This window comes from Tympanuchus pallidicinctus, unplaced genomic scaffold (assembly GCF_026119805.1).
Source record: "Tympanuchus pallidicinctus isolate F22 unplaced genomic scaffold, pur_lepc_1.0 scaffold23, whole genome shotgun sequence".
NCBI lineage: Eukaryota > Metazoa > Chordata > Aves > Galliformes > Phasianidae > Tympanuchus > Tympanuchus pallidicinctus.
This window is the reverse complement of record NW_026294740.1, coordinates 1,851,332-1,876,388: the sequence shown is the minus strand read 5'-3', so window position 1 is coordinate 1,876,388 and position 25,057 is coordinate 1,851,332. Positions and strand designations below refer to the sequence as shown.

General features: G+C 54.4%; 1 protein-coding gene across 5 annotated transcripts; it reads left to right on the top strand.

Annotated features, from left to right (window-relative positions):
• Positions 1–2,220: 2,220 nt before the first annotated feature.
• PIK3R6 (phosphoinositide-3-kinase regulatory subunit 6) lies at positions 2,221–23,745 on the top strand. Of its 5 annotated transcripts, none has more exons than XM_052688017.1 (20): positions 2,223–2,511; positions 10,140–10,256; positions 11,888–11,971; positions 12,317–12,408; positions 13,998–14,066; positions 14,478–14,610; positions 15,190–15,259; positions 15,464–15,647; positions 15,829–15,976; positions 16,321–16,407; positions 16,626–17,082; positions 17,758–17,854; positions 17,982–18,104; positions 18,523–18,633; positions 20,053–20,143; positions 20,532–20,602; positions 20,829–20,919; positions 21,047–21,117; positions 22,054–22,166; positions 22,853–23,745. In XM_052688017.1, exons 2-20 carry the CDS (start codon positions 10,217–10,219, stop codon positions 23,007–23,009), a joined length of 2,289 nt encoding a protein of 762 aa, XP_052543977.1. In that variant the 5' UTR covers positions 2,223–2,511; positions 10,140–10,216; the 3' UTR covers positions 23,010–23,745. The 5 variants fall into 5 exon arrangements, with proteins under 5 accessions (XP_052543978.1, XP_052543977.1, XP_052543981.1 ...); XM_052688021.1 differs by lacking the exon at positions 2,223–2,511 and adding an exon at positions 4,349–4,860; XM_052688019.1 differs by lacking the exon at positions 2,223–2,511 and adding an exon at positions 4,349–4,871.
• The last annotated feature ends 1,312 nt before the right edge of the window (positions 23,746–25,057 follow it).

The window sequence follows — 25,057 nt, the reverse complement described above, 5'->3', positions numbered from 1 at the left end:
TCTTGGTGCCAGCAGCACACAGTGGCTGCAGCACCCACATCCACCTCCTTGGATGCTGCCTTGGCTGCTCCATCGCTGCCTGTTGGTGTGATTCCAGGTGCAGCAGTTTCTTATCAGCTGTCTGCTCAAGCTGTTTGCTATGATTTTCTAGCCCGTATTATCCTAGAGGTGAGCAGTCATCCCTCCTGCTGTTAGCACATGTACTTTAGCACAAGCCTTTATCCACCCTTGCAAGACACGCTGATGCTGCTCAGACTTGCAAAGCCCATGCCTTATTATCTTGCTTCTTGTTGTGGGCTTTTCACAAAGTCTTGAAGGTAGCTTGGTTTGGACAAACCAAAAAGGCAAACTAAGGCCACAAAACCAGCTGTTCCCTTGGGTTCTCTTTCTCCCCCTGTATCTCCATCCTCTCTGTTAAAGATAGAATAAACCAGAGCCTGACCGGGTTGAGATGTGACATAAAATATTGCTCAGTCTGTGACTTGTTCACTTGCAAATGGGAGGAAAACCATCCTTTGGCTTTAGCCATGGTGGTTCAGATGTGGGCCAGCAGAGCCTTGCCTGCAGGCTGGGTGGTTTGGCAGGAGCAGCACTCAGACTGCATCCTTTTCTTCCTGCAAATACCTCTCCTTCCCTCAGAAACTCGGCCAGCTTGCTGGGTCTGCTGTGACGGCAGCCACGCAATGGCAGAAAATTAAAGCATGGAAGAATGAAGTTATCTGTGAACAGAAACCAGAGCAGGAAGAGAGGTTCTCCAGAGCTCCTCTTTGACTGAAGAAGAGCTTTGTGCTTTGGAGGTGGGAGCAGGGTGATGGTGCAGTGGTGAGCACTGAAGAGCAACGGCTGGGAGGGAGCTGGTCCCAGCACTGTGCTGTGGGCCATTGGGTGTACAAGTCCATACTCACCTTTGCTGGTGTGTTTTCAAAGCATACAGAGCAGTGTGCCACTCCTCAGCAGGAAAGCCCCAGGCTGGGCAGAGCATTTCTGAGTTGGAAAACCCCTCCTGAAGTGGTGCTTCAGGTGAGTGCTTTGTTGTGTTGCTTGGACAGAGATTGTTATGGAAAACACAGGGAACCAACTGCTTCCTCTCCATTACTCGGGTTGCCATGAGCAAATATGACCCCATATGAAATCCTGCTGCTGGCCCCATATGAAACCAGGGACAAAGCTCACAGGCATGGAAGGTTTCCAGAAAAATCCTTGAGTGAAGTGAAATTGGGATCAGAACCCCAGAGGTGGTGGCACCGAGGGGCTCATCCCCTCTGCGGCTTTGGCAGCTGTGTGAGAAACAGCCTCTGCCTGCAGCAGTTCCTGCACACCAGGTGCCTGCTGCAGGATGGATGCAGCATGGCAGCAGGATGTGTGGATGTAAGCTGTCAAATGGCTCTGCCCAAACCTGAGCCACGGCACGCTGGAGAAGTGAATTGTGACGCTGGTGGGGAAAAACCTACTGCAAACAGTAACCCCACGTGCATGTGTCTCTGCTGCCCTGTCCACGCATCCACACCACGGCCAGGTCCTTCATGAATGGGAGCGTGAACGAACCCAGTTGAGGAGAAATGTGGGTATTATTGCTCTGTGTGTGTGGGGCGTGCAGAGCTGAGCCCCCCTTTGGCACCAGCGTGGCAGGGGGCTGTGAGCAGCAGCAGGCAGCTGAGCAGCCGCCTCCGGCCTTTCTCTTCGGGGCAGGAAGGAAGTGGGTTATTTTTACAACTGGGGCCCAGGTGTTTTTTTTTTGCTTGCAAAAAAGAAGGTGGGATGGGATACAGCGCTGGCTGCCATCCCCATGCCCTGTGTCAGCAGTGTGCCCCAAAGCTGCTTGGAGCCTGAAGCGTTCTGCTGCTGGGTGCTGAGCCGGCCCCAGCCGTGCTAATGCAGCTGTACAAAGGCTCAGCTCCGTGTAGCCTCACCTGCAGCCTCCCCCAGCGCGGCCGCATCTCGGCTCAGCCCCGCCGCCGATTCACGGGTGGGGGACAACGTGACACCGCTGAGCAGCAGCAAAGCTCTGCACCAGGCCCGTGTCAGCGCGGTGACGAATTTCCCGTGACCCCCATCCCTGAGGGAGTAGGGGGGTCGGGTGTCCCCACAGCTGGCAGCGGGGGGCTGCGGGGGGCACCGTCCCACGGCGGCGGAGAGCAGACGCGCGTTGTAGATGCACGGAGCAGATGCGCACGGCGGGATGCCAGCGCTGGCATCGCACAAAACTTCGCTCTGGAGCTCGGACAGACTCCTCCTTGTCTCTCGTAGCAACACCGGCTGCTCCCGGCGCGGGGCAGCCCGGGCGGTGCGGTGCGGTGCCGGAGCGGCTCTGCGGGGCAGGGACGGGGCGGAGAGCGGCGGCTGAGCGCGGCACGGCAGCTTTCCATTCGGGGCTTCAGCTTGAAAGAGGAAGTTGTCTCGAAAACAGCTGCCCTCGCCCCGCTGCGTGCGGCCGCATCGCCGGCACTGCGGACCTCAGTGGCAGCTCCGGGTCTCGCCGCTCTGCGCCGGATGAGCCCGCGGGGCACGCAGGTATGGGCCGCGATGGGCATCGCGCACAGAGGGTGGAATTGCGGGAATACGCGGTGCATCCCCGCGTGTAAGATCCTTGGGAAGGGCTGAACGGAGTCGGTGCGGTTTTTTTTACCGGGGGGAGCGAGGGGAGAGGGCACTGGAGGTGCTGGGGCAGAGGGACGTGGGGATGGCCCCCCTGGTGCCCGGTGCTGCTGGGCACCCATTTCTCCACTGCTGCTGCTGTTGGGCTCGCACCCAGCCTGCCCGCCCAAGCGATTGCGTGCTCCCTCATCAACCTGCAGCCGCCCCTTGGGTCATGGCAGTAAATTGCGATGGCTGTGGTGACAGCACGGAGCAGACAGCAGCCCCATCCGGAAAGGAAACTGAAAAGTGGAGCGCTGGGGGTTTGCGTTTCAACAAGAGCCGCCGGGTGCGCTGCTCGTGGGACACGGTGCAGCCCTTCCTTCATCTGCACAGCACCGCCTCCCCCTCTGCCTCTTTGCCAAGTCTGAGCAAGGAAACAATCTCCTCTGGGCTTCCAGGGCTGATGGATCACCTCTGCGCATTACAATTCCTTTTGTGTGTGTGTGTATACTCGGTCCTTGCGTTGCACAGTGGGTGCGTGGCTCTCCCGGCTTTCTCCAGCAGTTCCTCTATGGAAGATCCAAATCCAAGGACAGCATTCAGCCCTCACAGCTGAGCTCGCAGTGGGAGCAAATAGGGGTCACTGCTGTTGTGCTGCCCATGGTGGCATAGGGCATCAAACTGTCGTTTTCCATGGCTTTATGGGAAGCTCTGTTCATGCTGTTGCATTACACAAAATCACTATATTTTTTGCTATATATATACGTATATATTTATCTTTTTTTTCTTGTTATTTTATTTTATTTTATTTTATTTTATTTTATTTTATTTTATTTTACTTTTGCACGTAAGAGCTGCAGGGAAGCACCCGGCCCACCACCAGACACCAGCCTGTCCATCTCACTGCTGGGGAAGCTCCAATTTCAACATTTCTGTTGGAGTGGTTTCCCACACAGAGTCCTGCAATGTGCTCCTCGTGTCTGATGCTGCCCCACTTCAAGGCAACACTCGTGCCCCAGCTCTAGGGTGCTCTGAGCTCCCATTGCTCTCTGGGACGTGGGGTGGGTGCAGCAGCAGCAGCAGTATCAGTCATTGCTGAGTGAGCTCATGGTTGGGATGCGGTGGCAGAGCTCCTCCCCTGCAGCCCAATGTGCCCAGAGCAAGAAGCTCAGATTTGTTCAAGAAATACAGCTCCTCACCTCCAAGTCCTTATGAAGGAGCTGATCCAAGGAGCCCCTTGGCACGGCTGTGTCCCCCTACCCAGACGTGAGGTCTCCTGGGGTTTGTTTCCCTGAGTACTTTCCTCCCCGTTGCTTTCTTGCTTTTGTGAGCCTTGCCGGTGCCAATGGCTGTGCAGAAGGCAGCTGCCGAGTTGGCTGAGTCACGTTGTTCTATTCTGAGGTGCGACATGCCTTGAAGGCAGCGCCGTCCATCAACCACGGTTTGGGCAGGAGCTGCCGGGAGAGCTGTGCTGCGCTGGGTGCTGCACGTGGGGCCCCACTGCAGTTCTTCAGACCCTGCCGGTGCTGCCTGGGGGGAGTTTGCTGCACACTGTGAGAGGTGAACATGCCCCGAGTTCCCACTTGAGCCCCCATTTCTTAGCAAGGGATAAGGGATGTGCAGCCAACACGAGGCTGCTTTCTCCACGCACTGCCTGTGGTTTGCGGGGCTGCACTGCGCACCATTTCCCCTGAGCACTCTGTGTGAGCAATCCTGGCAGAGCTTTTTTCCCTCCGATTGTTTATCCAAAGCTCACTCCGGGAATGGAAAGAGAGACTCTAAATTGAAAAAGCCGATGTGTCCGGAAAACTCGTTTCTTCCCTTAGAAAAAATGCAATGTGACGTTGGTGAGGAAATCTCCAACGAGCCGTTGGTGTCCAGGAAGAGCTCCATTTCCAGGGCAGCCTTAGGGATGGGATCGGGGCCGTTTGGTGCTGATGAACAGATGGATGTGGGCTCTGAGGGGGTTCGGTTGCTGAGCCAGGTCCTTCCTGCCCGCCCTGTGCTGTGGGTCTGCTGGCAGGGACGTGCCGTGCTGGAGCAGCCCAGCAAAGTGCTGCTGGGAAGCACAGCCTGAGCTGGGGACGCGTTTCCTTGGCAGGGAGAGTTTTGGGGAGAGCAGCTGCTTTCCTACAGGGCTGCCTGAAGCCACCAACCTGCCACGAGCTGAGGCTGCAGATGGGGCCAGAAGGGACTGCGCGTGGCTCTGCTGCTTATCCTGGGGGTGTCCCCCCCACCGATCGGAATGGGGACAGGAGTGAGGCTCTCACACAAGGTCTTCAGGTGATTTTTATGTGAGTTTGGCATAGTTTTCATTTTAATTGTGACTCTTGTGCTCAGGGGCTGATCTAAGGGGAGATGAGCCTGAGCTCTGCGTGCATCGCTGTCTGTGGCTTGGGTCCCTGGTGGAATCTGGAGCTGCTGCTGCCCTGCGCAGGGGCTGCTTTGGTCCCACTGTGCCACCCAGGCTGTGCGGCAGGGCTGGAGGTGGGGATCTGGTGCAAAGAGAGCAGCCCAGTGCTGGCAGCTCTGCACTGCTAAAGAGAAGGTTCTGGTGTGCTGTGCTGGTGGATCTTGCTGTAGCATTGCATTGTGACCCTGGCTCCCAGTGCAGCATTTGGGGATTTGGGGATTTTGGGGTCTGTCTGGGCAGTACCAGCATGGGATACCAGGCAGCTGGGTCGGGTTGGGGTCACAGCCCTCAGCTCCTGCAGGGACAACCCTCCTTGGCTCTCAGTGCTGGAAGGACTCAGGGCTGTGGGTAACATCTGACACAGCATCACTGTGCTGCTTTCCTAACTAAGCTGCCTGGAGGCAGCCATGGGGGCAGTGAGGGGGTGGCCAGTTCTTCTTTGCTCTGCACTGGGGACATCTGTTGGTTCCCAATGAGGACATGTGCTCCATGTCCCCCCAGCCCAGCACACACCCCATCTCCCTTGGGATGCTCCATTGCAGAGCAGCTCACTCAGTGCTGCCCACAGTCCTTGCCAGCCCTTCCCTGCTTTGGTTGCTGTGGGGGTGAGGTGGTGGTGGCATGGGCAGAAGCTGGATGATGGTAGCTTTCCCTACCTTGTCTGGCATGCATTGAGTGAAGAGGAATTATATCATAGGTTTCTCTAAAATTAATGCCTCCTCCTGTCTGTCCTTTGCACATGGATGAACTCAGTTCTCCCCCTTTGCTTCACCTGCACTTCCATGTCAGGTGTCTTTGTGAGTGCCCCTCTGCTGCCCTCTGTCACACAGCAACTAAATGTAACAGGATATTGGTGAGAAGGTTCAGGCTCTACTGCCATCCCACCAACATCTGCCTCTGACACTGTGGGCCAACATCACAAAACAGGAGGCGTTACTTTTGGAGCAGCTCTCATGTCGTTGATATCATTGAGAACCCTGCAGTATCGTTGATATGCAGGTAACAAAACATTTCAGTCTTTAATATTTTTCCTAAAACATTAAAAAAAAAAAAAAAGTGGAACAAAAATACAAAACTAGTGGGACATGGGAGCCTGTGTTTATAACCCTGGTTTGAGGGACGATTTTTGGGGCATTCTTGAAATCTGTTCTCAAACTTTACCAAACCTGCTGTGTGTTTTTGCTGTTTCGAGTGCTGTGTTTATCCAATGGGTCAAACACACACCATTATTTGCCATCGCCTGAGAGCGCTGTGCAGTGCTGCCCCATTCCTGTGCAGTACATGGGTTTTTCCTGGCAAGCATCTGTCACCGAGCTGATAAAGAGCTGTAGGAAGCCTCAGGCAGAGCCGTGTAACCAAATACAGGGCTGCAGGAGGCGTGGAGAGACTGCCTTTGGAGCAGGACTAAATATAACGCAGGGAGAGCAAAAGTGTGTGCAGCATGGGCTGCACCTGCCCTGCTCTGTCACCTGTGTCCATGGCAGAGCTGCCAGAGGGGATGGCTGTGCTCAGCAGGTCTGATGGAGTGACTGAGCTTCCCAGGTCTTCCCTCTGGCTCTGGGCTCTCCGCCGTGGTGCTGGGCACTTCTGCTTTGCTCCTCCTATGGGTGCCATCTCAGCTCCCCTCAAGCGTGTTCCGAAGTTTCTGCCAGCTCCTGGTGGCCCTTGAAAAAGAGCAGCAGGTTTTTCAGGGTGCCCATGCATCCCCAAGTCAAGCGCTGCTGGGGACAGCTGAGTCACCCCACTGAGTTCAGTGGGGCTGGAATGGCTCATGTGGGTGGGCATGTCTCCATCCTTCTGCCATAGCACTTCCAACCTCACCCCAGAGCTTAGAAGAGTCATAGATGGGAGCTAAGGGGGGAATCAATACCCCCAGGGCCCCCCAGCCTGTCAGCAAAGCCTCCTGGTGACCTACAGGACTGTCTGAGAAGCGTGTAGGGTGGGCTGCTGGTGCTCTGCTCACACTGCTGCTGATACCCTGCAGGTTTGGAAGAGGAAGATGAGGCTGCAAAGCCTCTTCAGCCGTGATCATATCAGCCTGTTTCTGGGGCAAACCGTGCTTTCACTGCAAAGTTCCTCATTTCTCTTAATGCAGCCAGATGGCTCCCATCTCTGCCTCAGCTCCTGGGAGAGGTGGCTTTGGAGTCGTGCAGGTTTCATCTCTAAAAGCCTCGTAGCTCTTGGAAACTGAAGGGAGGGATGCGACTTTCCTTCTCACCCTTTCTGCTGATTTTTCTCCCTGCAAACGAACTAAAATCCAGCTGATGCCACGGGTATTTTAAGAACTGCAGGGAGGAAGCGGGGCTCGGCAGCTCTGCAGAGAAGTGGGATGAGTGCGGAGAAGCCGCTGGTCTTGCTGAGCTGGCAGACAGCAAAATAACCAGTTACGGGATGAGATGTGTCTCATGGCTGCTGCAGAGAAGGGAAGAGATGCGTGGGGAGGAGGGGGCAGAAGGAGGAGTGGTGTGACTCGGGGAACTGAGCACTTCTGCAGGGCCAGTGTTTGCACCGCGCTGTCGCATTTCCCCTCAGCTCAGCCGTCTCCCCAAGGCCTGGGGCCCAACAGCCCTTCCTTTTCTGGCCCAGGCTTGTGGCCGCTGAGCTGCAAGCTCTCACACGTGCACATAGAGCAGAGCTCGGCACCGCTGCTGCCTGCTGGCTCCTGGCCCATCGCACCCTCCTCCTCCTCACCATGAGCCCATCCTGCGCCCCGCGGTGATGCCGGGAGCTGGGAGGATACAGCGGGAGGTGAGTGAGGCCTGGAGCAAGATAGGGGACGGGGTCTTCCTTGCGGGTCTTCCTTGTGGGTCCCCCTGTACAGTGGGGAGGTGTGGGTTTGGGGTGAGATGGGGTCGGTGACACCGGACTGCAGGGCAAGGTACCAGGAAAGCCCATGGCGTTCTCTCACAGGCTGTGTGCCAGGTGGGGGTCTCCATTTGTGGCTGCTGTGTCTGAGGAAGGCAGGGGGACGTGGCATGGGTGTTTGGGGCAGATCCTGTCCCAGCCTGGCACGGCACTGGGGTCCCCATTAATGGGTGCTGTGGTGCAGCATCAGCCACTGCCCTGACACCAGCATTGGCGTCTCCATGTCTGCAGTTGCACATATCTGCTAAAATGCATTTTCACCCAAATCAATGGCTCTGAGTGCGGCACTGGTGCTTGAGATGTTTCCTGTGGCCCTGCAGGCTTCTGGTGGTGGCCAAGGTTTCCCTCCTACTCAGATGCCAAGCCCAACATGGGTTGGCAGCCTCCTTCCTGGGGTTGTGAACCATGGTACCGTGGTCATCTAACACAGATCAGCCTGGCTTCATTGATGCCACTCAAAAGCTGCCTGGGAGCAGCCTGAATCTGCATGGGTAAGGGACAAAGGACGTGGCTGTTGCAGCTGTAAACCTCATCTGAAGCAGACCAAGTGTGCTGGGTCTGTGGAGGTTGGTGTCTTCATCTTTCTCCATCAGTTGTGTTGGCTTTGTGCGGGCAAATTGGGTTATCTCCCTGCTGCTGTTCCAAAAAAAAGAAAAAAAAAAAAAAGCCTGGGCTCCTGCCTGTGCTGTCTGTGAGGGCTCTACACAGAAGGGGAATTGAGTCCTGGTTGCAGCATGTGTTCCTGCTTCTTCAAAGCCCTCCTTGACAGGTTTGGGTTTGGTCTGGGCTGGTGGAGCGGGCGTGATGCAGGGGCCTGGTGCCACCCTTCTCTTCCCATCTTCAGTCCCTTCCCTCTTTGCCTCTTGGTACTCCTGGGAAGCACAGCAGGAAGAAAATGTCCCCTGTGAAAAAGGAGTGGTCTCTGCCCAGCAGGTCCTTGTGCTGGTTATGGCCAGGATGAGCAGGGACCAGCTGCTGGTGCTGGTGGGGAGCAAGCTGACCCCACACCCTCTCTCTATGTCTTCCAGTGCCTCTTTTCACATAACTTCTGCTTGTTCTGATGGACGCTGGGGATCAGTTTGGGGGCATTTTTGGTAGAATTTTCCTGGGGAGCTGCATCCTTGGAGCACGCAGGGCTGCTTGTCCCACCTCCAGGCTGTGCAGGCAGCAAGGACAACAGCAGAGCAGTGAGCAGGAGAATGAGAAGCACATTTCCGTGGGTCCGGAACCGCTCACCTCAACCCAGGTCCAATTCTAAATCTGGAAAATGAGCACTGCACATTGGGTCCCCTCCCACGCGCGGGCAGGTGGGACGCGGATGTGGGAAGCCACGCCGCCGCTCACAGCCGACACGCGTTTCACTTCAGCGGGCACTGAGGAGCACTGCACGCACCTGGCCCCTCTGGGGGCCTTTTTCCTGCAGGAAATAATGTGCTGAGAGCCACGGTGCCGACCTCTATCATGATGCGTGGCACTCGTCGCAAGGAGGAGTGGGAGCCCCATGGTGGGCATCGATGCAGCCAGGAGCTGCCCAGCAGGATGCTCTGTGTTTGGTGATTACAGATTTAGGATCTCTGTGGAGAACAAATCCTAAATAGAGCAAGGATGTGAGGAAGAGCATGGGCTGATGGCCTGATGGTGCCTGGAGGGATTTGGAGGACTGAGGGTCCCATGGGTGGGGACTGGGTGCTGTGTCACAGGGGAACCTCCCTTTCTTCCTCCCTGCTTTATTTTTCCTCTTTTGTTGGAGAGAGCAATGCTTGATGGAAAGGGGTGCCTGAGATGTTGTACTGAGGGACATGATTTAGTGGGTGATAGGTGGATGGTTGGTCTGGATGACCCTGGAGGCCCTTTTCAACCATGGTGATTCTATGATTCTATGCCATCCAACATTAGGCTTTGGAGCATGGCTTGCTACTGAGCTCTACTGGGTTTTGTTTGTCAGAGGTGCTGGACAGGGGCCTTATGGCAGTTCCACTTGTCTTTTTCATATGTTCCTTGTCTTCTTGGACTTTGCATTTTGGATTCAATTTGGCTTAAACCCAAACATTTCTCCTTAACTCCTGGGGAGGAGAAGGCTCTCAGTGATGACCCGCATGGTGATGCTGATCCTCCTTGCTGTGGGTACCAAGAGCTCCTCTGGATTCAGCTCCAAGCTGAGCCTTTCCCCAACAAACACCAATCTGGCACCTCAGGGCTAAGTGCCAAGTGCCCTCTGCCCTGGGCTCCGTTTCCCTGCCCTGCCTTTGCAGGTACAGCTGACAGCACCCTGTGCTTTTTGCAGGTGAGACCCCGGACCCGAGGCCATGCCCGTGCGCAGTGAGCAGCAGCCGTGCACTCAGCAGCCTTGCAGCCGTGCCCATGCTCTGCTGCAGCCCCAGCCCAGCCATGGAGAGTGCAGGTGGGTGGAGAGCGGATCAGTTACGCATTCTGGCACAATCTGACATTTTATCGACAGGATATTGATGCTGAAATATTTGATCTTGTGTGTAAGCCACTCCTGCTGTTGCTGGTAGGCTGTGAGCATTTATAGATCAAAGTGCCCCTTGTTTGTGTTGGAGCAGTGGTCTCATGCTTTGCTCCCTGTGAAGAAATGGCAGTGTACCATGGCTGCAGGCACTTTGATTTAGAAAGAGAGGACACAGTGTTTATATCAGCTTCAGGAAAAGCTTCCCGTCATCATTACAAATATACACAAATAAAAAAGAATGGGAAGTTTCCTTCTGTCCCTTCCTATGGCTCCTGGCTCCCCTCTCCTGGTCATTGCTCCTTGGGAAGCCCAAGGCTCTGTTCCACCACCCAGCCCCAGCTTTGTCAGCTTTATCCCTTTGCAGAGCCTTGCAAGGAGGTGTGGAACTTGTGGTCCTTGAGCAAAGTGCTTCCATAGCATCACTCAGGCTCTCATTTCCTGTAGGCAGAGAGGAATGCACCACTGCCCTGAGCCATCCCTGATGCTCGGGAAGATGGAGCTGTGGCTAAAGAGGGTGTGGAGGGGATGGGCAAAATTGGGAGCAAAACTGGGAAGGAAGGGCAGAGTTAGGGTTAGGGTCAGGGTTAGAGTTAGGGAATGGGATCCCATCTGATCCCTCACATGGCTTCAACAGCTGCGTCGTGCCAGTGCTGACACACGAGCTCCCTCGTGAGCAGCAGTCCTCACCACAGGAACAAGTCATACCCCAAATCAGCTCTGAGGTTTTCACATTTATTTTTGGCCACGGGAAGGATGCGGCTCACTGCTGACGTGAATGGGGAGCGGGTGGCAGTCAGAGCTCCGTATCTGCCTGGGGGGGCTCGGGGCCCCGGGTGGGCAGCTGTGGGTTGGAGGAGCCTGAAAGAGAGCCCTTGTCACTGGGATGCTCCCATGCCATGGGGGGGGGGGGGGGGGGGCGTAAGAAAGAACAGACTCTGGAGCAGGGACTGTGTGGTAGGACAAGGGGAAATGGTTTCGGACTTAGAGAGATTTAGATTAGATATAAGGAAAACACCCTTAGTGTTCACACTACGGGCAGTGAGGCAATGGCACAGGTTGCCCAGAGAGGATGTGGTGCCCCAACCCTGCAGACAGCCAAGGTCAGGGGATGGGCTGTGAGCACTGATGGAGCTGCGGGTGTCCCTGCTCAGTGCAGGGGGTGGGACCAGGTGGCCTTTAGGGATCCCTTCCAACTCCAACCATTCTGTGATTCTATGGTGGATGGGGATGAGGCTGAATTTCCACAGTGCCCAACTGCAGAAGTGCTTCTGCTCATTCATTGTGCCAAGCATTGCTTTTGGTCCTTTAGCTTCTGTATTTAGTATGTGATTGTTTTTTTCCAATGAGAGAGGCTCTTCAGAGCTCACTCAGAGCAGACCCTCTCTGCTCTACCACGTCCCAGCTTCGCTCTCAGCATGCCTGCGGGGTATGGTTGCCCTATGGCTCTGACTGGCTGCCACTGATGCTCAGCCACATTTGATGCCTTCAGTACCCATCCCAAGGTTTCCCTGCTCCCATCCCTGGGTGCTCAGGCTGTTATGTTCATGTTCATGTCCCCACAGAGGTGGAGTCGGACATCCTGCGCCGTGTTCGCACGCTGCTGCGCGAGCTGGATGGCCACCACCCTGCCTGCCAGAGTGACCGAGGTGAGCCCAGGGGCAGCCCCATCCACATGGAATTTACCAACCGTCCCTGTGGGCCTGCTGCTTTGCCACACATTGCTCAGCTCTTTGCTGGGGAGTCAGCTGCAATCCCTCCATTGCTGTGGTGGGGAATAATGCTCAGCCTGAGTGTTGATTTTACTGTTATTTAGGCCCAGTTAGCATGCCCCATCCCTTGCTGAGGGTCACTGGGTGAAGCAGAGGGTGGAGAAGCAGCACTGAGCTGTAGGAGAGATCCCCGTGGGTGGTGGTTGCAGTGCCCAGATCTCCCCATCCATCAGTTCACTGCTCTGCAGGGCAGCCTCACCTCCCCCACTTCTCACCTCTCAGGGATGCTACGATGGACCCTGCACAAAAAAATTGACCAGAATCCCAGTAACAGCCCCATCCTGGTCCGGATCCTGGTGAAAGAGCTGGAGAGGGTGAGTGCCTCACAGTGCCCTGCAGGTGGGGGGGGTCTCATCTCCGTGAGGCTTCATCCATCCCAAGCAGGACATGCCCCAGTGAAGGAGACTGTATGAACTGGAGCCTCATAGCCAGGGGCAGATGATGTTTGCAGCCCACAGGCAGCAAAACAAAGAGGCTTTCCAACCACCCCCACGCCGCCCTGTGGTTGCAGGTACTGGAGAAGTTTCTCTCCTTGCCACTCATTTCCTCCGCATGGTGTCACACCTTGCCCTGTGTCCTGACCTGGGCGCATTGTGCAGAAACCCACGGATGGATTTTGTGTTTCAGTGCATCTCCTCATTTTCTGAACTCGTGTGAACCTTCAGCACCCTCAGCACCTGCAGCAGGGGTGATGTGGTTGGGCACGGTGTCACCTTTGTGAGCGTGCCTCGTTTCATCCAGTGCCCTCATTAGCAGAGACCCCTCTGCTGTCACCTCCCTCTGTCCCCCTTTGGGGCTGAGGTCAGCCACCCCTTCGTTCCCCCCATTAGAGCTATTATTCCTCTGCTGCTCTTATTCTCAGAGGGCTGTCAGTCCTCCTGGTCTGTAATTCCCTTTGTCTCCCTGAATCTCTCCCTGGAAATCAGCATTATGCTTTTTCAGTCCCCTGACACTGCAGCAGCCCTGAGCACTCAGCACCAACCACCGATAATAACTCAGCAATTTCATGCTTGAGTTTCTCCATGGCTCTGCCCAGGGATTAGCTGGCTTCAGCAATTCAACCTTGCTCATTTTATCGATCATTTCTAAAGCTTTGCTGCCATCGGTTCCATTTAGCTGGGATCCAGCAGCAGCACATCATCTCTGAAAAGAGGTGCTGGGGGGAGACCCTGAGCATCATCACCACCACGGCAAGGCTCTGCCAGCCCTGCTGTGTATTCTTATCTGCTCTGCTGAGCTACACGAGAGTGGGGGAGCATCAGCAGCGTGCAGCACCTTCACACTGCAGCAGCCCCATTTCCATTTGGGTACACCTATATAACACGTTGCCCCTTCCCTCTGGCAGTGAGGATCCGTGAGGTTTTGGGGTGGAAATCAGGTGTATCTGGGGCTGTTCCTGTTGCTGGAGATATGTGGGAGCTCCCAGCTGCCTTTCCACAGTCTGGAACAGGGGAGCATCCCACCTCCCTTACCACTCTGCTCCCACACCCACCAAACACAACATGGGCCCTTCCCAGAGGGTTCCCAGAGGTTTTGTGTTTCTATTTGAGTTTTTGGGTGTTTGGGGGTTTTTTTTGTTTTTTTTTTTTTTGGTGGGGGGAAAGGGGGGAAGGCAATAACAGGTAATAACAAAGCACTCCCCAGTGAGCTCAGATAGAAACTTTTTGCCATCTCCCACTGCAGATACTGTGCCCTTGGTAGTTCACCACTCACCCCTCATGATCTGTAGCCAACAAGGGCAGCCCACCAGGCAGGACCTGTCCTCATCCCCAGGGACACCCTGCCCACTCCAGTGGCCCACAGAGAGCCCCCAGAGCTCCCCCCAACCCCATGAGCATCACCCTGCACCCATGCAGGTCTGTGGCGGCTGCCCCAGCACTGACTGCATCTTTTGGTCCCGCAGGCAGAGCGAGGTGACTACAGGCATTACATCATCCCCCTGCTGCACACGCTGATGTACGCCTTGATCAAGGTAACCTCCCTGGGGCAAGATCCTGGGAAATCAGAAGGCAGGGGAGGGACCACCTATTCCTGTACTGAAATAGCCCAGCCAAGCCCTGCCCTGCCACAGATGGACACACATTTCCCAATGTGATGTCTGAAATAATGACACGTTTGGGAGGGAAGGTCATCCCACTTGGGTCCTTCCCCCTTTTCTTGGTGCTGATGGTGCAGGAAGTCACACTGCTAATGAAGTCCATTTGTCCAAGCACCTTTCCAAAGCTGGTCAAAATGCATCCCGCAGCCTTTGGTGGGTACTGATGGAGGCACCATCACCATCCTGGTGCCCAATCCTGCCCTCCCTCCCAGGGTCTGTCATGGAGAGAGTCCATGTGGGATCACTGCCTGCAGCATCTCATTAGCTGCCCTTTTCTCACCCCAGGCTCCCTGCATCTCCGACGAGCTCTGCAGCAGAGTGTATGATTTCTGCACAAAGCTGCTCACCCTGCCCAGGCCTTTCTGCACCATTGGTTTGGACTATGCTGCCAGGCTGAAGATGGAAAGGATGGCACCAGGTATGATGCTCCCTTGCTCTGCCCCTGAGTTTGGGGGGTTTGCATACGGAGCTGGCCTTTGCCTAAAGCTATGCCTGGGGTTGCTGCGTGAGGCTGGCCCAGCCTTCGGTCTTCAGGATATGTTTGGATGGAAGAGTTCCCCTTTCCTGGTTTTGGGTGGGTATTAGCAGCTGGATGGGACACTTATGTCTTTCCCACCCCAGGGCCAGGTGGGGTGAAGCACATCCCTCCACACTTGGGATGGTGCTCTTCACATCCCCACACTCAGCGCCATCCCTGACGTGGCCCCATGGCCGTGGACAGCAGTCAGCCTTTCCTCCTGCACCAAGCTCTCCTCTGAGCTCATAATCTTCTAAACAAAGGAAGGGAAATACAGGAAATTATCCATGAATAGAAGGAGTTTTCTTTTTCTGTAGCATGGCCTATCTTTGTCTGTGGTTATATTTAACCCGGGGCCAACTCCTGGACCTTATCTCCCCTCTCCCATCAGTGCTGACCCACTTGGAGCCCTTCCCATGATACCAGGTTGTTTTGCCTTATGCTCCAGCCCTTATGCACTGATTTTCTCACTTTTGTTAGGGATGCTCTACCAAAGGATGGTGATTTCCGAACAAAGTCTTAAAAGCGACCCCTACCCCTACCAGGAAAAGTGAGTAGCACCTCTTCAAATGTATCATCACTCTTATTTCTTCCACATCCTTTGAATTTTCTAGTGAAGCTGTCCCTTTCCTGCACCCTGAATTGATGTTGGGTGCACAGACAACTTGGAGGCGAACTCCATGGCAGGGTGTGGGCTGGGGGGATGCAATTTGTTGATTACATGTTGATGTCCCCAACAACTACACCTACGCAGGATTTTCATCTTCGCTGACCCGGAGCTGCTCTCTGAAGCCATCTGCAAGGCTCTGCTCAGCGACACGGAGGCAGCTCGTGTCTCCCAGAGCCCACAGGCGTGTATGTGCTGTGTGATTACCCACACTATGCAGGCAGCCCTGGGCGAGGGCTGTGACCTCAGCGCCTTGAGGATGCGGCTGCAGGTAACCAGCAGCACTCATCTGGCCCCAGTATGCTTTCCTAAAAGTCCCACTGGGCAGTGGGACTGCAATACAGGCTCATCCGTGAGCCCATTTGCACAGGGCCCATTTGCCGTCGTATAACGCTCTGCCCATGGAGCATCTGCTCTTACACCTGGGGGCACTGACAGCACCTCTGTGGCAGGGCATGCCCAGCAGCGAGGTCGAGCACTGGTTCCAGGAGGTGGTGATGGCCGTCGAGTGCACGGGGAGCAAAGTGGCTGCAGACCGTGGGCAGCACATGGAGAGGCTGCAGAGCATCTACAGTGCCATCCTCAGCTCCTCACCACCAGGTGAGCCCCCGCCATGCTGCCCATCCTCACCATTACCCTCCCGCAGCCCATCCATGAATGTTATTTGTTCTGCAAGCTCTCTGCTGTCTGCAGCTAAGCAAGGTCCTTTACTTGCCTGCACCTCAGTTGCCCCATGTCACCTCTCCCTTTCCCAGGTTGTGTACAGACCTTCATTTGTGCAGTTTGTGAGGGCAGGGGACTGTGATTACAGCCTTGGATTTGGTCAGAAGTGATGGGGTGGGAGAACCCCCAGGGCTCAGGACTGTTCTAACTGCTGAAGTAGGGCACCAGTGGGTTTTGTGCACTGCCTGCTCCACGTGCTATGTGCACCCTTGTTCCCGCAGGTGATGCTCCCCTGGAAGGGCTGCAGGGCACCCCACTGCCCAACCCCAACATCAGCTTCCACCTCTGGACAGAAGATGATCAGCTCTGTGAGTGAGGCACCAGGGATGGACGGGGAGGGAAAGACAAGCAGGGCACACCTGTGAGGTGAACACAAAGCACCCGATAAGAGTGGTGCTGAGCTGGGAAATGGGTCTGGAAGGGCAATCTGGAGCTGTTGGTGGCCCTCTGGTTGGCAGCAGGGGCAGGACGAAGGCTCGGCCTGAGTCTGGCTGCATCTCCCTCCCTGAGCTCCTCCTGCCTGCAGGGAAGGAGCTGGTGCTGTTCATCCGCCCGCTGTCGCAGAGCTGCGAGCCCGATCACCTGAGCCAGGACCTGGACAACTTTGAGATCCAGGACATCATTTCAGACTGCGAGTGCTGTGAGAAGACCCGCTTCTCCGTGCTCTCCACTGACAGCGGCATCGAGAGGGATCTGCCACCGACTTCCGAGGAGCCCTTAGCCCCGTGCAGTGCTGACACAGAGCAATCCCGGCTCCATAGGAAAGGTGGCATTAAAAAAAAACCCTCGCCGCTGGAGAGCGTGGCCTTCCTGCAGACCGGCTGCAACGGCCCCGGGGTGAAACCTGCAGCCAAAGTGCAGAGGAGAGTGGGGATCCCCGCTGAGCCCATGGCCCCCTTGTTGAGGCTGCACACTGCCCGCATTGTGCTGCTGGGGGACGACCGCGTCCTGGGGCGCCTGGCCCAAGCCTACCACTCCCTGCGGTGAGCAGCTGCCAGGGGGAGGGAGGTGGAGTGGGGGCTTTTCTTTGTCGCAGCAGCCGTTGTGGTTGGGGATGGGTTGGGATCCAGGATTACCTGGGACAGGATTGGAGCTGGATGTTCTGCACCCGAATCTTGGAATGAATGCTGGAATGGTTTGGGTTGGAAGGGGCCCTCAAACACCATCCAGTCTCACCCTCGTGCTGTAGGCAAGGAAATCTTTCACTAGACCACATTGCCAAAAACCCCATCCAACTCACTGTTGAACACCTCGAGGGACATCCACATCTTCTCTGGACAATCTGTGTCAGTGCTTCACCACGCTTACGTTGAACAACTGCCATCTTCCCCAGCTGCGTGGCCCAAATGGTGCACATGTGGAATTTTTCCATTCTGTGCATAAGACAGATTTAAAAAAATAACAATCAAACCAGGCAAGAATTTTTCCAGTGCACAGGGGAAGGAACCTAATGAGCCCACCTATGGGACATCCCATCGATTTTGGGAATCTGGATTTGGGAATCTAGGGGCATTGCTTTGCTGCTGTGTTGCATTGGGTACGGGAGGCGAGCGGGGAGGGTGTTTGCTTCTGTTGCAGAGCCGCTGTCATCTCCTGGCACTGTTTTCCTGCCCCTTCACCTTTCAGGCATGGCTATATTTATTTTCTTCCCTTTCAAGGAAGCGAGAAACACGACGTGTCTTCCTGACCCCAAGGCTAAACCTGCAGTTCTACTACGTGCCAGTGACTGGGCAGCCGGGCACACTGGCAGCTGCGGTGAGTCTGGTCACTGCTGGAGGAAGAGGGACAGGGGGATCCCAGGGACTGACCCCCATGAGTGCCTCCCTCTGCCTCCTATGAGGTGTGAGCCGTGGCCGTGCCCTGAGCTGTGTTTCTCCACCAGAACCCCTCTGCCACCAGCCCCGAGGAGCTCTGCGAGGTGGCCGCCTACCTGGGCAGAGCCGATCCCTGGTATGAGAGCAACATCAACACGCTGTGCCACATGATCCCCAAGCTGGCCACCATGGTATGAGGAACCATCCCCACCCCCAGCACTGATCCCTTGCCCAAAAACCCGCAGGGGTGAGCTTGTGCCTGCAAAGCCCTTCTGTGCCCCACATGGCGGCTCACACCCTGCAGGCAGCCAGGGTTGGTATTGAGCCCACGAGACCCATTTTCTACGATGGTGGTTTGGTTTTTTTTTTGGCCAAGGGACAGGAAATGGCATATTTCAAGAACACAAATGTAAACGAGGCATTTGCTGTAATACCCCAGCTCTCATTTCCTGGCAGTTTGAGCCAGCACTGACAGCCTGCAAGAAATGTGGGGAGGTGGGGGCAAACCTGCAGCTCTCCCATTGGTTTCGGCCGGTCATGGCAGAGCAGCTGAGCTCCCTGTAGGAAGGCAGCGACTGAGGCTGATCCTCGTTGCGATTTCCTCCTCAGCCTTCCTCTCCAAGCAAGCATCTGGTGACCGATCTCTTCATCACTGATGTGATTGCCTACTACGTCCGTATGGGCGCCCAGCCCGTCTGCTTCCAGGTGTACGCAGTGAAGGTGGGTTCTGTGGATGCTGTGCTGCCCCGTGGCACTGCCACTGCTTGCTCCCTGTTGCTGGCAGTGCTCTGCAAAGCTCCTGGGGTCAGCTGGATTTGGGCAGCTCTGAGCTGGTTCCTGTTCCCCAGCCCTCCCCCTCCTCACCAGACTCCCAGATCAGCGGTTAGGGGTAAGGTTCTGGGTACGGATAGGTCAGTGATCCTGGGAAGGCTATTTTGGGATCTTGAAAGTCAGCAAAGCAAATGCAGACATTACCCCTTCCTCCCTGCTCTGCTGGGCACAGGTTTGCTCAGCAACTCTGGCACCTCCTGCTGCTTTAGGCCACCCCTTCAAGCAGGGGTTCACTGAGTGGCTTCAACAAAACCTTGCAGAGGATTTGCAGGGTTTCCTGAAATGCTATTTTTTTTGTTTCCTGCCAGCTTTTCTCTGAAATGGTAGCAGGGTGAGACCTGGTATTTGATACTGCCACTTCTGTATTCGGTCTTGAAGTATCAGCCCTCCATCTGCACCTCTGGCAGTTTCCCCCTTCAAAACTCAGAGTGGTATCAGTGCACATATCTCCCTTGAAGCTGCCCGCAGCCAACGTGGTGATCTATTGCAGCAAAGGAGCAGCCATTGCATGAGCAAACAGGCACATGGCTTGCAAAGAGATGGAAGAGCTTTGTTAATTATTGGTGGAGCATCACCAAGACTTGAATTTATAACGTGTAGCTTGCAAGCACCTGATCTGCAATGTGAGTTGCTGAGGATTTTGTTTTCCCTCTGAATTTTTCTTGGACTCGTTCCTCCTCCAAGACAGAAGTTAGGAGCGAGTGAAAGAGTGGTGACTCAAATGGGGGAAGAGGAACTGCCTCCAGATGTGGTTTTCATATAGAAGCACTCGGACTGCCCTGCTGTCATACAGAGCACGATGTGGAAGCACAGAGCCTGCTTTGCTGTTTTGGTTAAGATCACACTGTTCCTCTTTGGCTGCAGAGTGCTTTCTTAGAAATGAGGACTGAGCCCCACAAGAGCTGGGTGGAGGGCAAGCTCTCCAGGAGCTTATCTTCATATTTTGCTCAGAGCACTGCATAGATCTGATGTGAGCGGCTGATTCAGGTGTATCAGGGAGAAATGACCAGCCTTGAGTAAAGGCAGCTGGAAGCTGCTCCCCCAGCACCGGGCATCTGCAGGGAGCAGCCGTCTGTGAGCACGCAGTGACACCCAGTGGCGAGGGCCCATGGCTGTGCACTGCGAGGCGTGCCGTGCTCCTGTGCTTCGCAAAGCAAAATCAGCTCTCCCCATCCCATCTGTCCCCCACAGTGAGGTGACAGATTTCCTTTGACGATGTCCCACTGGGGCGCTCAGAGAGCCTTTTGCCGCCGCAGTCCCTCTGTGATGGTACAGATGACTGTTCTCAAAGTTTTCCCTCTCTTTCAGGTTTTCTTCAGCAGCTCAGCTCAGGAGCCAGCTGAGGACGTGTTCCTCACAGAGCTGTGTGCCCAGCTGCAGGACAGCATCCCCTCCAGAGGTGCGTTTGCTCCCCGTGAAACCCCACAGCTGGGGCTACACCAGCCACGGCTCTGCAGTGAGCACAGCCCTCACACCCAGGACCAGGAGCCGCCCTGAATTCCTCTGTCTCCCTCCTTGGCATGTGATGATAGGCAAGAGGGTGTCGCTGGGTCCTGGTCTCAGACAGGTGATGCCCGAGGGCTGATCTGTACCCAGTGTCTGATCCAGTGGATGCTTGCCATTGGGGCTGAGCACAGACCCTACGGCGAGTCCGTCTCACCAAACCTTTTTTTGGTGGCACAGAGCCTCCAGTGTGCCTAGAGTGGCTTGTCCCTTGACTGCTGTCCTCTGCCTTGAGGTGGGTGGGATGAGTGACACCTCCATCCTTCTTGGTCCTTCCCTTGCAGAGGTAAACCCAAACAAGAAGAAGACAACCCTGGATGGCCCTGGAGTAGATCTGACTGTAACATACAGGAAGGTGAGTGGGGCTCTGGGCACCCAACGTGCCCATGTCCACAGGCATAGTGTGAACCTTCCAAAAGCAGTGATCTGCTCTCCTTCTTTCCCTGGAGTTGCACTCCATGAGAGGACAGAGAGGTTCTGATAGACTGCCAGCTATCCCTGGACTTGTGAAAAACTGCCCCAAAGCTCCCCAGAGCCACCCCATGGCTTGGCTGAATGAACAGAGCCTTCCTTCCCTACAGGTCGTGGTGAGTGACAGGGCAAAGGAGGTGTCACTGTCCCTGCGCTCCACAGGTCTCTCCATGAAGGCCATTCCTGCCAATGCGGCTGAAGGTAGGTTTCTCTGCTTGGGAGCAAGCTTTGCTGAGATTCCTGGTGCTCCATAGTGTGGATCTGACCATAGTACTCAGTGCCATTTGTGCCTGGGCTGCCCGAGTCTAACATACTGCTTCCGTTGCAGATCTGGCGTGTCTAAATGTGGACATCACTGAAGTCGTTAGGATCAACAACTTGTCAGGACGATCCTTCTCAGTACGTGGCTGTGGGTGATCCTGACCCTGGGAGGGTTGGACAGTGAATGGAAAGCCCTTAAAACCACAGTGAAGGGGAACTCTCCATGGAAAGGGAAGGCTCTGGGAGTTTCCATGGCTGGGTGTTCCCTGGAAAAGTCTATTTTCTCAAGTCCAACCCCAAATGCTGTCCCTGCTGCTCAACACTGCATCACACACAGTCTCAGGACACTCTGAAGTACTGGTGATTGTGTGATTCAAGGGGCAGAGTGAATAAGGCTTAAGAGAAATAAAGCTTAGTCCTTTAGTTATCAGGGCTCTGCTTGGGTGTGTGTGGAAGAGGATTTGTAGGTTTGGGATCGACCCCATTAGCTCCACACCTCCAGCTGCAGTTCTCTCCAGACCACTTGTGTCAATCCATGTATGGCCCACCAGAGTAGGGGCTGTTATAGCAATGCTTTAACAAAGCATAAACAGGAAACAGGAACTTCAGTGAATCTGAAGCACCTCAGAGAGAAGGATTTTCTCTAGGGCTCCTTTGGTTTCACATGAGAGGCCAGGCAGGGGATGTTCTGACCTGCAGGGATATATCTCCACAGTTTGGGTGTCCATAAGCATTATCGTGCCTTGGTCATTTTGTGTTGCCATGGAGCCTTCAGTCTCTCTGCTGGTGTTTTCAGATAGCCAGTACTCTTTTGGTTATTCTGGCTTTTGGAAACACCAAGGTACTGCAGCCCATGCTGCCCACCGAAGTCCACCAGGAGAGAAGGCCATGCCCCACATCAGACGTCCCAAACCTTCCAGCCTGTGCAAACTTGGCCAATTGACAAAGTCTGCCCTTGCAACCTTAGGCTGCGATCATGGAAAGAGAGACCCTTCCATCTTTAGAGCAGCCAATTTGCATCACTTCTAAAGTTTAAACTGAGTGGGAATGTTGTCACTTTTTCTCCCAACCCAGACTGTGGCAAACAAGTTGAAGACGTGCAACATCAAAATCAGGAGCACGGAGCAGAGGCCCTTCACACTGTGTCTGGACAAGGACAGCAGAAGGACCTACAGGAGTGTGATCAGGTGAGGGTGCTTTCCTGGGAGCAGGGCAGAGTCAAAGAACTGTGGAATCAGAGAAGTGCCTGAGTCAGAAGGGACCCTTAAAGGCCATCTGGTCCAACTTCCCTCAAGTCAATCAGGTGCTCAGAGTCCCATGCAGCCTGACCTTGGGTGTCTGCAGGGACAGGAGGTGGGTTGTGCTCTCCTAGATTTGCATCTTGGGGTGATGGTGTGAAAAAAATGGGTTCTTCTGTTTTAAGTAAGGTGCTGTCATTAGGCAGTAGAAGGACAAGTACGTCCAAAATCTTAGGTCTAAAGGTTCCTGGGATATCTCAAGCACATGAAGGTCGGGGCAGAAGAATCAGTCCTGTGAAAAGTCAGGTATTAATGTGGCTGCAGTGGTGATAGTGACATATGAAGTGCTGGAAGGGAATAGACAGAGTTTGTGGTTCATGTGGAGCACAGGTAAAGTGGGCATTTCTGAGAACTGAAGCAAGCAAGGCTGACGCCACTGCTTTAGTGTTTAAATGCTGGTACACATCAGCTCCCAGCCAAATCCACTCTGAAAGCATAAAAGCAATTGCACGGCTCTGTGTGGCAGCCCCTGCTCTGCAATCAGAGCAAAGAGTTGGGATTTAGTCTGAGATCAGACTCTGGCCCTCAAGGGCAGCTTTGCACGAGTAGTAATCACGTTCTTGTTCCTCCTGCAGCCTGGAAGTGTCTCCTTGCCTAGAGCCCAGCTACTGCCTGCAAAAGTCAAGGACAATGAAATTCAGCCCGCACGAAGCAGAGGATGTGGGACTTGTGAAATACATGCCCAAGTCTCTGCTGCTGCCCATCAACACATTTGCAGGTGTCATCCAATGAAGAAAAGGAGAAAACGCCGATGTGCAAGATGCAGCACCTGGGTCGTGATAGAAGATGTGGAAAAAAGAAAGCACACTAAGAAGCTGCCAACAGTGGCTTTGCAACCGGGTGTTTCTAAAGCCTTCTAAAGCTGCAAAGGCAGAGGTGGGCAGGGCTTGGGAAGGACAGCTGTGCGCCAAGCTGTGGTGGCCACAGCCTGTGCTCCCTGCCAGGGCAGAGCTTTCCTGAACGACTGAGAGATTTGACCTTTTGCACAAGTGGTGAAAAACCTCCAAGCTTTTCATTTCAGGGAAAGGACTGGAGAAAATAGAGCCGAGGTGATGGTGCTTGCTGTGCTTGTGGATCAGAGAGCAGTTGCTAGCACTAATATTTATTGGGTTGGCATCTCCTGGCCTGGTGTGCCTGTGTGTCCAATGCGTGCAGTCAGTGGGACAGCCACTGCTGTTTCAGAGGGGCTATGCAAGAACGATGGGTGGTGTGAAGCAGAGATACGAGAAATCCAGTGCAATATTTGGCAGTGATGTACTCAGGTTGCCCAGGCAGCACAGCCTGGCTTTGTTCTAAGAAGCCTGCAGAACCCCTGGGAGACTCCTCTGTTCCTTCCCCCTGCTGCTGTCAGGGTGTGGGAGCCCTCCCCTGGCTTGCAGATGGGCTCAAACCCATGCAGCTTTATGGAGCAGTGTGTCCAAGGCCCATCTTTGCTGAAGTAATGGAAGAAACACGGTGTGCAACATTGGTTGACTCTCTGAATACGGTCTGTGATGTCTGGGTTGTCTCCAGGGAGTCTTCTGTAAATCACATTGGAGTGGATATGGGATCTCTGGCACCCTCCTATGACACTATCAGCTTTGATTCTCAGCTCTCAGCAGCTCAGGGGTGCTGGCTTGTATCCCCTGCCCCAAGGAGGAATCCTCCAGCCTTGTCAGTGCACACAGCAGATCTTCCTCTGTCACCACAGGGCATCCCTGGAGCACAGATACCCAAGTCTGGAGATGCTGCAGGTTGCCCTGGCTGGTTGGGCCTCGTGAAACCCTCCTGCTGCTGCCCCTCATTGTTGCCTTGGTACAGAAGACAGCTTTGGTTCCTGTTCCAAATTCAGGGTTTATGCACTCTCACTTTGAATGCACCACACAGCCCCAAACTAGCACTGGAATACATTACAGGGGGCAAAGCAACTCTGGAGCTGTTGGTGTGTGATGGGTTATTCAGCAGCATAAAGAGCCTCCAGGACCCAAAAAGCTTTTATTCCCAAACCAGCACCTATAGGTGATAGGGAACAGCATCACAGCACCTCAACGGCCTGGAAGGTCTCAGCAACCATCTTCAGTTCTTCAGTGCAGTTTTTCATCTCTCCTCAAAAACGATGATCAATGCCAGGACAGCACCGAGCGCTTTGACCTTGGAAGGAGCTGAATTTGGAAGGGAGGCTCAGAAATAATTCAAGCAACCTGCTTGTCCCAACATCCTTCCTTTCTGAACTGCTGCATATGGTAACACTGGGCTCGAAGTGGTGAATTTGAGCTCACCTCTGCCTCGCTGGGCTCTTTGCTGGGGGCACGTGGCCCTTGGCACACCAGCCAACAGCTCACAGCAGCTCACAGAGTGGTCTGTGGTGTCCAGGGCTGAATTTGTACAGCTGTAAATGGTGTAGATGGGTTATAAGTTATTTGTACAGGTGACAGAGGATTCATATCAGAAGGTGCAACTCTTTTAATGCCTATATAAATATATATAAATGTAAAGAGGGAAAAAAAAAAGCAGTAGAAATGGATCTTTTTATAAATTTACTTGCTTGTGGCTGGTGTGAGTGGGGTATGAATTGTGGGAACAGAAGGACATGCGGCCCCATAAGTGGAAAACAATTCATAAACTTGTGTTAATGACTAAGCTCTGCTTTGAAAAGTTTTCAGCTCTCATCAGAAGCTGCTGTCACTTGACCAGGTACATGGGAAGGCCTCATTCCTTTGCAGAAGAATTAACTTTAATAGTGTCTCCCTGAAGTTTTACAAGTCAGCTGCAAAACCCAGAGTACTGCTCTAAATGCATGT